The 11,399-nt window shown below is 48.0% G+C and overlaps 1 protein-coding gene across 6 annotated transcripts; it reads right to left on the bottom strand.

The window, feature by feature from the left end:
• Positions 1–58: 58 nt before the first annotated feature.
• Mtfr1l (mitochondrial fission regulator 1 like) lies at positions 59–10,952 on the bottom strand. 6 transcript variants are annotated; one of them, XM_048443169.3, is made up of 7 exons: positions 10,850–10,952; positions 8,180–8,299; positions 7,691–7,795; positions 5,990–6,099; positions 5,556–5,767; positions 3,997–4,318; positions 59–1,031 (listed from the first exon to the last, which is right to left on the bottom strand). In XM_048443169.3, exons 2-7 carry the CDS (start codon positions 8,192–8,194, stop codon positions 908–910), a joined length of 888 nt encoding a protein of 295 aa, XP_048299126.3. In that variant the 5' UTR covers positions 8,195–8,299; positions 10,850–10,952; the 3' UTR covers positions 59–907. The 6 variants fall into 6 exon arrangements, with proteins under 6 accessions (XP_048299126.3, XP_085546647.2, XP_048299125.3 ...); XM_085690521.2 differs by having other exon boundaries at positions 3,997–4,282; positions 10,826–10,922; XM_048443168.3 differs by having other exon boundaries at positions 10,826–10,921.
• Between the last annotated feature and the right edge of the window lie 447 nt (positions 10,953–11,399).

Here is an 11,399-nt window from a genome sequence, read left to right as displayed (position 1 = left end):
CAGGAGTCCTCTCCAAAGGCCACTGTGGTCAAAACTCGGTGATAAAGAAAATGCACCATTTCTCCAAATCCTTCATTTAATATCAGGTAGTACTTCAACTCAGACACGCAGTATTCATAGAGAAAAGGGCCCTGAGGGCACCTGAGTCATGCATGATGCAGAAAATAAAATCTTGGCCCAACCCAGAGAAATCAGTTATTGTCCTAGAAGGATAGTATGCACTTTTCTCTCCCCAATTCTCCTTCCCAGACTTAAGTCCATGGAAGAAAATAATTTCACTCAGTAAAACTGCTGAGGCCCTGGAGGGTAGATCTGGTTGTAGTTTTATAAAATATGTTTAAGAAAAAATAGCCCAGGCCTCCCTGCAGCAGCCAACTATTGGCTGGTCCAGTGGCCTGAGTGCCATAGCTAGAGGAAAAGGTGACTGCTGGGCACTGGTGTGGGTTCTGATGGAGCAGCATAAGTTCGTCCCTGTGAACGTGAATGTGAACATGAACATAAACAGCCACTCCCCCTTAACCTTGTGGTGCTGCAAGGAAGCTGCTGAATGACAGCTGTGCACAAAGTGTCCAGTAGACCAATTATGGAGTCTAATGCAGTGAACGGAGTCATTCATTTAGGGCCTATTTTCACGCAGAGACTAGGAAAAACAAGAAACTTCACCTCTTAAACAGACATCCACCCTACCCAATTACCTGTAATAAATGCCTCAACTCAAACCACAGACCTTAGCTTCTGTCAAGGTTTAAGTGCAAGTAACACATAATCCAGCTCTTCTCTTCTAGCCCAAGCCCTAGCTTGTTGGCAAGACACTTGCAAACTTCTAACGGAGGCAGAGACATCTGCAGTGAGAAAGGCAGCTATTGAAGGAGTCAGGAGCATGAGACTGAGGTTGCAGTCAGTGCTGTCAGTTTCCTTTTCTACTGATGTCTTCTTCCTTCAGAGCAAACTTCCTCCTAAGGACCTCGGAGATAAGCACAGCAGGGTCTTCTTCCTTCAGTAAACTCCGGCTTCTGGAGACACAGCAAGAACTATTTAGGAAGTAATTGCTCTGTTCTGGGTTGTGCTCTATGTGCATTTTTTTTTTTTTCTGAGACAAGGTTTCTCTGTGTAACAGCCTTAGTTTTCTTGGAACTCTCTCTGTAGACCAGGCTGACCTCAAACTCACAGAGATCTTCCTGCCTCTGCCTCCCAAGTGCTGGGATTAAAGGCGTGTGCCACCACGCCTGGCTTCTCTGTGCACTTTTTGCCTCCTGAATCTTCACAGCTATTCTGTGAAGCAGTTGCCAGTACATGTTCCCACACTTATGGGAAAATTCAGCACACAAGAGACATGGAGTCACAGTCAATCTCTGGCCTTTAAAACCAGCTGTTTCTGTAGCCCATCTTCTCTTAACTAGAATGTATTTTTTTTAAATGTATTTTATGTATGAGTGCTCTGTCTGCATGTACATAAGACTGTATGCCAGAAGAGGGCATCAGACCCTATTATACATGGTTGTGAGCTGTCATGTGGTTGCTGGGAACTGAACTCAGGACCTCTGGAAGAGCAGCCAGTACTCTTAACCACTGAGCCATCTCCTCAGCACCTATAATACTTGTTTCTTGATTTCCTTCTAATATTTTATTTTATGGGCACATTTGTATGTGGGTGTTGGATCCCCTGGAATTGGAGAGCTGCCACATGGGTGCTGGAAATTAAACCTGGGTCCTCTGGAAGAACAGCCAGTGCTCTTAACCACTGAACCATCTCTCCAGCCCGGAATGCCTGTTTCTTACATGGCTACAAAAAAAGGGTAAAATGAAGGCCCATCAATATTTTGGAGTTCTGATCTATTCTCAAGAGGGTCTGTAGTAAGTGACTGATGGCTTCGCCATTCTGATCCTTACTAGTTCTGGAGACAAGACAACCTACCACCATCTTTCCTTAATAGATAAAAATAGTAAAACATTTATATTATAAGGAACTGTGGGAACCAAATGAACTCTAGTGTAAGCATACATTTATCACACAAGAGGGTCCTGAATGCTCTAAAAATTAGTTGTCTGAAGCTATTAGCTTCTACACATTTCATGAAGGTGTTTTATGGGTCTTGGAGGCAATACACAAACACCAAGACTGATTCATATGTCTGAACTTTAGCTGGCCCGGCTGAGCCAGTCTTAGTCAGAGAAAAAGAGGCCAGGACACACATGGGAGAGATTTAGTAAAAATTTTGGATATGATTTGGTCTAAGAAGCCAAGTAACAGGCTGGAAGGTGGTAGTGCACACCTTCAATCCCAGCACTTGAGGCAGGTGAATCTCAGTGAGTTCGAGGCTAGCCTGGTCTACAAAGCGAGTTCTAAGACAGCCAGGACTTTTTACACAAAGAAACCCTGTCTCAAGGAAAAAAGAAAAAGAAGCCAAGTAGTAGAAAGTGACCTGGTGACAAACACCTGCATTTCCAGCACTCAGGGAGCAGAGGCAGAAGGATTTTAAGTTTAAGACCAGCTTGAGTTACAGAGAGACAGACAAGGGGCATGTTTTACAACACTGACTACAAGAGGAAAAGGTACAAAGCCAACTGAAAATAAGGTGAGACAGCAGCTGGATTTGGGGAAATGAGAGATCTAGGAGCCCCTATGGGGCAGACAGGAAGAACAGTGACCAGGATAGTTTCTTGGCCAGCACTAACAAGGACAGCTATACTGGCCACCTGCTATCAAAGCCAATCTCCAACTAAGGCACCCAAAAGCAAGCTCCCGTGGAGTGGCTCAGAGTACATTTGGAGAAACTGCAAAGTGCAGGCTCCCTCAGGCAGTTCTAGAGCTTTTCTACCAGGAAGCTTCCCGAGGGGCTCAAGAGAATGGCCTTGCTTCCAACTTGGCCTGTCCAAATTCCCTTAGATTTGAGCATAAGGCAACTACAGCTCCATTCCCTGAGCATTCTGATTTGGTAAGTTTGCTGTGTACAAATTTGGGCCGGGTGTAGTGACCCTTGCCCTTTGACCCTAGTACTTGGGAGGCAGAGGCAGGCAGAACTCTCCAAAGCAAGTCCCAGACCAGCCACGGCTTCACAGTAAGACCTTGACTCAAAAGACCAACCAAAGCTCCAAATCTGAGCAGTTTAATGGGCAGCCAGATTTAAGAACTAATTATGAATCTTAAAACCTTGCTCTCAGGCTGGGTGTGGGGGCACGTGCCTTGAGTCCCTGCACTTCTGGAGTCAGGTGGCTCTCTTGAGTTCAAGGCCAGCCTGGTCTATGTAGCAAGTTCAAGTATAGCCAGGGCTACACAGAGAGAAACCCTTCTCAAAATCAAAACAAAACAAAACAAACCCGCTGGGTTCTCAAGTCCCAGAACTTGAAGGTTTTATCTTACAGAGTATCGTATGAGTGCAAGTGCCTGCAGAAGCTGGGGTGTTAGATCCCCTGGAGCTGGATTACAGACGGCTGTACTATGGCTACTGAGAATCAAATTTGGGTCCTCTACAAGAGCAGTATGTGCTTGCTCGTTAACCACCAAGCTATCTTCCCAGCCTCAAGCTATTTATTTAAAAATAAAATCTTTATGAAATTCTTCCACCAAAAAGTCTACTAGTTCCTAACTTTGAAGGGCAGAGCATGTTGAAATATGGTAGCTAGCAGTATGCAAATTAAAAAGCTACTGAGATGGGGTTTTTTGTTTTGTTTTGTTTTAAATGTGCATTGGTATTTTGCCTGTGTATATTTGTGTGAGGGTGCCAGATCCCCTGGAACTGGAGTTAGACAGTTGTGAGCTGGGAATTAAACCTAGGTCCTTTGGAAGAGCAGTCAGTGCTCTTAATTGCCATGCTCTCTACAGCCCCTTAGCTGCTGAGTCTTAACAGTTGAGGTGACTTAACAGAACAATTGGAGGCTCTTGTTTTTTCCTCAAACTAGGCCCTAGTCAGTCAGCAAGCTTTGTGAATGTAGTAACAATTACTCCTCATTAGCCACTCTGACTCAAGCTCACCAGAGCTCTTATCAGATACTCACAGGTCTTGGCTCTGTTTGATCCGGTGAAAATCCTTCAGGATGCCCATCATGTCTGCAAAGCTGCTGGCTTTAGACAGAGAGATGCAGTCATCCTCTTCAGATGAGCTGCAGGTAGCTTTGTGTTCTGGTTTGCAACATTCAGGGCTGGCAGAACAAAGCAGGGGAATTGTTGGAAGCTCAGAGACCTCTCCCTCAGTCTCCTCAGTGATGTCACTAATGACAAAGGAAGTTGTAGAGTGGAATGAGGATCCAAAGCAAGGTAAAGGAGAAGAGACATTTGAACTTCCTGGAGATAAGAAATCTGGCGTTAATGAAGACGAAGCTGAAAGAGAAAACAATAGATGTAATGGACACTGGGCTGCCATGAAGCTTCTCACAAACACCGCCTACAGAACACACTCATTTCCTGAACCCACATCATGACATTCCTAGAGTGCTAAGGGAGGGATGTCCCCAAGGGAACCTTCCCCACTCTACTTCCCACTGAGGGCTCCAGGTAAGCAGAAAAGCACTGGCTCTTGTCGTGTTCAAGACAGAAAACCCTGTCCCACACAGTCAAGAGTCCTAAATGCTCCCAATGCACAGTGAACTACAGGTTGGCAGCCCTGTTCTAAACTGAAGCCAAGCAAGGCCTGCAGTTCCTACATTTGTCATTTTCTCGATTGTGACAGTGTTACAAGTTGATAGTTTGAATTCTTCTATCTATGAGCTTCAAGTGTTCTTGACAGAACTCCCCAGTTTTAACTGAGACAAGTCTTCAGAGTTCCTAAGAAATGATACTGGTTTTTCATAGTCTATGGCTCAATTTTATTTTTGAAAAAATACTGCATTTATTTATTGTATGTGTATGGGTATAGGTTTACCACAGAATAGGTCAGAGGACACTTTCAGAAGTCTGTTCTTTGCTCTACCATGTGGGTCCTAGGGATGGAACTCAGGTAGTTAGGCTTGGTGGCAAGTGCCTTTACCTGCTGAGCCATCTTACTACCCCACACACTATAACTTTTATGTATGTGCTCTACTAGCTGATAGTGTTTAGGAGCTATGTCTTTTGAGCCACTGGGGGGAGGTTAATTGTCTATGCCTCTGGTTAAGGCAGGCTCCTCTCCTGTTTAAGGCTCTGCCTTAATTGTATGCAGAAAGCTGCATTGAGAAGTATTCTCTGGTAGAAAAGACAATTAGAGGGAGATAGGTAATTAAGGGGCTATGTCTCATGGTGCTGTTGAGAAATGCTTATATTGAAAAGTGAGCTCTTTGGGTTCATGGGATATGTGATATTAATGACAATTAGAAAGGGGGTATTAGGTTTTGTGGCTTAGAGAAGAAATTTCCTCAGTGTCACTGGTTAAAATTTTGTTCCTAATCAAACCAATCAATAAATGACTAGTAGACATCTTCTAAAAAATATTACAGGATATCTGGGCCTCGGGTCAACTCTGGAGCCCTAGGCCTAAGTCTTCCTGAATCAGACTATAATCTTTCTCATCCTTGTCTTGCTCAATAACCAGGGGCAGGGGAAAGGACAGCCTGCTATGCCACATCCTCAGTGGGGCTCCTACCTGCATCTGCTGCCACTATTTTAGCAATCTGGCTGCGCAAGTGGCTTAGTTCATCCTGCAGCTCAGTGGTGCGGCTTAGGGCAGGTAGGCCTGGCTTCTTCAGGGCCAGGAGCCTCTCCTCAGACCCACGCAGATTGGGCACTGAGGCATTCCGCTGCATGACAATCAGAGGGCTGGGCTTCCAAGTGTGTCTTAGGGGACGTGTATCACTCCTGAACCAGAGGGAAAAAGTCTTACTAAAGGGAAAAAGTCTTACTACAGACAGCTGACCACTATACCCCTGATTAAATTTCTTCACCCCACAGGGTCTACCACTTCCCTCTAAGCTCTCATTCCTGTTGGCCTCAGCCTCAAATAAACACCCTCCTTGCTGATCGCCACTTCTGGTAGAAGAAGCTCCCCATCACCATCAGAGTGGCTACTGCCTCGACTACCTGACCCGAGCATATGTCTCCTCTTCATCTGCAGCAATCCAGGCAATGTCAGCCAAAGTAGGGACTGGAGGTACATCTCTCAAGCACAGGTCAGAAATGTTGGGCAGAGTCTGTAGGAGAGCAAAAATCAACATTTATCCAACATGATGACAGCTAATTGGATTAATGCAAAATGGGACACCTAATCCAGTACTAAGTGAGTAAAGCTTCCTAGAGTAAGGAGAAAGTTTCTTGGTTACAAATCAGGCTATTTAATGGGACTGGCCTGAGCCTCTCCACCCCCAATGTATTTGGATGTTTTGCTGCATGTATGTCTGTGTGCATGCTTGGTACTCACAGATGCCAGAAGAAAGTGTCAGATCTTCTAGGACTGGATTTACAGGTAGTTGTGAGCTGTGATGTCGGTGCTGGAAACCAGACCTAGGTCTTCTGGAAGAGCAGCTGCTAAGCCATCTCCCCAGCCCCATATACTAAATGTTAATAGTACTTACATAATCCTTTGAAGAACCTGTGCCGTAAACTATCTTTGCTCAGCGGCATCTGGACAATGGGTATAGTCAAATGTGGGAAAACTTCCACGGTGTTACATTCCACAACTTTATTTCCCCTTGTTTCTGATGCTTCTGAGTACCCAGATCCTTCTTATGTTCTTTTGACAGTTTTGGACAGTGTGCAGTAATGAGACACTAGTCCCCTAACCATACACTTCTAATCCCAATCCTGCCTCCTAACACCAACCCTGGATTCAGTTCCTACACAGACTGCAGCTATCATTTTGTGTGTGTGTGTATGTATGTATGTATATATGTGCTTGCTCTTTCTCCCTAGGTCCATGTTTTTTTATGCGTGTTTCTACCTCTGTGTGCCCATAATGCTTTCATGTCCATTTCCCACACTCACCACCCTAACCATCTAACACAGAACTGGTTCCTCACCAGTTCTTTTCCTTCTGAAACTAAGTTTCTGTGCAGCCCTGGCTGTCCTGGAACTCACTCTGTACAGGGCTTGCCTCTACCTTACAAGTGCTGGAATTAAATGTGTGCCACACCACCCAGCATCACCAGGAGTTCTTAATGGAGGCATCTGGCTCTAATGAACATTTCACTTTCTATTACAGAAGCAGGTCTCAGAGACCTAGTGCAGATGGGGATCTCTGCTGTAGAGTGGATGCTAAAGCCTCCATAGACACAGAGGTTAGCATACAGTGGCCATATTTGGACAGAAAGAGGAGGATGGGGATTTGAGGCCACAGGGAAACACTAAAAATAGAAGCTAAGTGGCCCACTCACAGGGCTGGTGAGAAAAGCAAGAGTCACAGCACTCATGTAGAGAGAGACCTGGCAGGGCACAAATGCCTCAGAGCTCTGATGTAAGTCATCTGGAGGCTTGGTTTAGCAAAGGCTTTCTGGCCTGCTTTGATAAAATGCATCGCTGGAAGCTTATAAAACCTGAGTCACTGAGCAGCAGCAACAAAGATAAGATGAAAGATTATCAATTTATGAGCAAACGAAGTCTGACTGTTGTGGTCACATGTCTGTATGCAATCAGAAAGGCAATGACCAGGGTCTATTACATAAGCACTTAGGAAATGAGAAAGTGGACAAAAGCCTTGGCAACTGACAAGGTGTCTGCAGCACAGAAGTAGCATCCACCTCCCATACTGTTGAGACTTTACTTTCCTCACCCCTCCAGTACACTCACCTCAAAGGATGCCCGGGGACAAGGTTTCAGGGGTAGATTGGTCCCAATTCTTCTTACCACACTCCGAGCAGCCCCATGTGGCTTGTTTTGCCAGATTGGGATAGTCTAGAGAAGAGAGACAACCCAAAGGCCTCAGAGTAAGTCTAACTACTGTTCTTGCCTGCCTTTCTCCTCTGGAAGTGAGTCAAGTCAATTGTAAGGGCCGGTTTCTACACCTGGTGCTGTTAGAGTAGTCGGTGGTTGGGAGGGTGCAAAGAAGGAACTAGAATTAACTCTGGGTATGGACTGTTTTGGTTCCCTCATGTTCCTCTGCACAAAGAAGTAAAAACATGGATTCATGAAATGTACCAAAAAGGAAGTAGGACTGCAGCTTCCTCAAAATCCAGGGCCTCAGTGAAAAGCAAAAATGAACTGGTATCTCAGGGCCCTGTATAGTTCTTCAGCAAGTTCAGTACTCAGCTCTCTAGCCCCTGCCTTGAGACTCCTTACCACATTGGCTTCCATTCCTGACAGCTCAGCCAGCTCCTGCACTTGAAGGACAAGGCACCCACAGGGTAGCTTGGGAAAGCTCCTTCATATCAGGCCATTCCTGGGAGCATGAGATCTTTCCTGTGAAACAAACCCAGAGTATGGACTTGGTAGTCACAAAACAAGCCTCTACAAAGTCACTGCTAAAACCACCTCCAATGTTTAAAGGAAGAAAACTAGCCCAAGAGGCTACCCTTACTCTTCACTGGCTTTTCTAAACCCAGATCCTTACAGGTTATGTTTCAGGTTTGCTGAGAAAGCTTGGCCAACCCAGGGAAATTTCCAGGCTCTAAGGTTAACTGAGGCAAAGCCTCAAAGATGCAGATAGAACCCTTTGATAGTTACCTAGCTAAAAGGAAAGCAAAACCTGTGTGTGATCATAGACCAGGCATTTATTCCTGAAAACGCAAGTGGGAAAGAAAGAGTCAACAGCCAACTCAGGCTAATTTCAGTCTACTGGGCTGTGGGGGAAGATGAAAGTGGTCGTAAGGCTGCACCCTATCCCCAGCTGCAAACATTCTGTCACAGAACCACACCTCCAGCCTCAAGAGCCTTTTTTTTTTCTTTTAATTTTGGCTTAGTCTTCTATGGCTATGTCTCTTAATGCTGGTTTCTTCGTCTGTAAAATGGGGAAAAGAAAATCCACCATTTGCTGGGCAGTAGTGGCACAGGCCTTTAATCCCAGCACTTGGGGAGGCAAGTCCAGCCTGGTCTAGACTGAGTTCCAGGACAGCCAGAGCTGTTACACAGAGAAAGCCTGTCTCAAAAAAAAAAAAAAAAAAAAAAAAAAAAAACAAAAACAAAAAGGGAAAAACTGCCATTCTAGGCTACCCTAAAGGTCAGTGAAATTGGGGTAGGTGGGTGAAGTGCTTAATGAAATTTAAAACAAGACAGTTACTCCTGAGTTTTATTGTAAAAACCCATTTCTAAGGTACAAAGCAATACTCCTGACTGCATTCTTCACAGCTACTTTGGCATGGAGGTTCAGTGAGCTTTACATCCATTGAACACCAAGAATATACATTTTTCTAAAGAAGGCTGGGCATCATTAAGAGGTGCACTAGGCAGGTGGGCGTCTGAGTTGACTACAGTCCAAGACCCCATGTTGAGTTTGGAGAGAGAAGGAAAGAGAGGGACTTGTAAAAAGACAACAGAGTAGCCTAAGACACTGCAGAAGGCAGACAGGGGTCTTGTCATGAGGGTTTGCAATGCCTGGGTGAGGAGTCACTGGGGAATGAGGTCTGGTGCTGAACAGGGATGAGCTGAACTTGACGGGAAGTATCTCTTAAGGGAGATCTGGAGTTCCTATTCTACCATGACAACTGTCATGATATACAGAGAAAGGAAAGGACTTGTCTGGCTAGTCAGTGGCTGTACAGTAGACAGCGCCCAAAGTCTCTGGTCTAGGTTCTGGTATGTGCAGCCCTGTTGACGCTTACAAAGTCCCTGTGTGCCTGACTTCTTGCTGAATGTCATCTAACTGGGCTACTCCAAAGACTCCAGCCGAATCTAATCTTTAGGTGAAGGCAGATTTTAATAAACTGCTCATTCTATTGCTCTAGTGTTTAAATCGACTCTCTCCTAGACTCTACAGCCCTCCTGCCAGCAGGGCCTACCAAACAGCCAGACCCATCTTCTGGCTCCCCAAACCAAGCTCTAACACTGGCCAGTGCACGCTTTGCGGCCACTCTCCCTCCCTGAGCCACACTGCTACCGGGCCATCAGCTCGCAACACGCTCTCTCTGAAGCCCTGATCTATACCATTGCCTCCGTGGGACCCGGCAGAACCCTTATCCAGGTCATCCCAGTCCCTCAGCGCTGTGCCCATGCATCACGCGGGTCCTCAGTGCACGCCGTGGCCACTCAAGCCCAAAACGAAGTAACCAATCGGCCCACGACACGGCCAGGCACCGCAAGCGCTCAGCTTTAGGAAACCGTTGTCGGCACCACCAACTTAGCTCCGAGGCCCCGCCCCCCGCGTGCCCGCTACCGCGCTCGCCCGCTCCGCAGCCCCGGGTCTTCGCACCTCGGAGCCTCCGCAGCCCCTTCCGCGGTGGCAGTGTACGCCTCTCTCGGTACACCCGCTCTGCTCCACGGAGGGCCTCGGCCCGGCACTCCCGGGCCAGGCAGAAACTTTGCCCAGCGGTGCCCGGCGGACAACCGCGCCAAGTGCGTGAGGGTCCCACGCCACCCGGAGGGAAGGTCTCGCGCCCTCAACGACTCGCCCCCCGCCCCCGCGAAGGCGGCCCGGCCAAGGCCAAGGTCGGTCAAGTCCTCAATGTGCGTCCGGTGGCCCTGGAACCCACGGGCCGGGCCGGAGCCTCCAGGCCGGTGTGGATCCCAGAAACGCCACGCAGCAGGGGCGCGAAACGGGTCGCACGCTAACGGCGGGGTCGACCCCCACGGTTGGGGAACTTGGCCGGCAACTACGCCTCGGGACCAGTGTCCCCGTCAAGGAGGGGCAGACAGCGGCGCCTCCCGCGAGAACGCTCACGGGACTAGGAATCACGCGCTGCCCCTGCGCCGGGACGGAGGCGCTGGCAGCGAACCGGGGGCGCCCACCGCGCCTCCCTGCCTCCCAGCGGCGCTGCCCTGCGTCTGGCTCACCTCAGACTCAAGCTCCGGACTCACCTCAGCCCCTCCTACTACAGCAGGCGGCCGGGCCTCAGACGTCACTTCCGCTGACTCGCCTCCGGAAGCAATCGTTCGCAGCTGCGCAGCACGCCGCACGCCCTGGAGAGGCGGGCTTAACAAGGGGCCGGAGCGGACGCAGCCTCTTGAGTGGACCGCAGCCCGGAAAGCCACGCCCATCTTCAGCCCCCGCCCCCGGGCGCGGGTTGCGCCGAGGGCTCGGAGCCTGAGCTTCAGCGGTGGGGATTTGCTTTCTTGTTGCTCCCCCACATTTAGTCTCAACTTCTGGACAGCGTGGTCTGCCTGTGTAGCAGCTCAACACTTAAAATAGTTGGTGGCGCGCCTACTCCTGCTGCAAGTCTCCGAATCCTCGTCTTGGCATTTCTGTCATTCCTGTCCAGTCTGGACTCTTCGTCCCGTTCCGTGGTTGCCTGACACAGGCTCCCAGCAAAAATGGCCGCTTTCTCCCTTGACGCATGCCCTCCAGGACTTAGAAGTAGCTTTCTTCTGTTTAAAAGCTCGGCGTCTCACATACATACGCGCGCAACAT

This window comes from Myodes glareolus, chromosome 6 (genome assembly GCF_982192425.1).
Source record: "Myodes glareolus chromosome 6, mMyoGla1.1, whole genome shotgun sequence".
NCBI lineage: Eukaryota > Metazoa > Chordata > Mammalia > Rodentia > Cricetidae > Myodes > Myodes glareolus.
The sequence above is the reverse complement of the archived record's forward strand: the minus strand, read 5'-3'. Positions and strand labels throughout refer to the sequence as shown.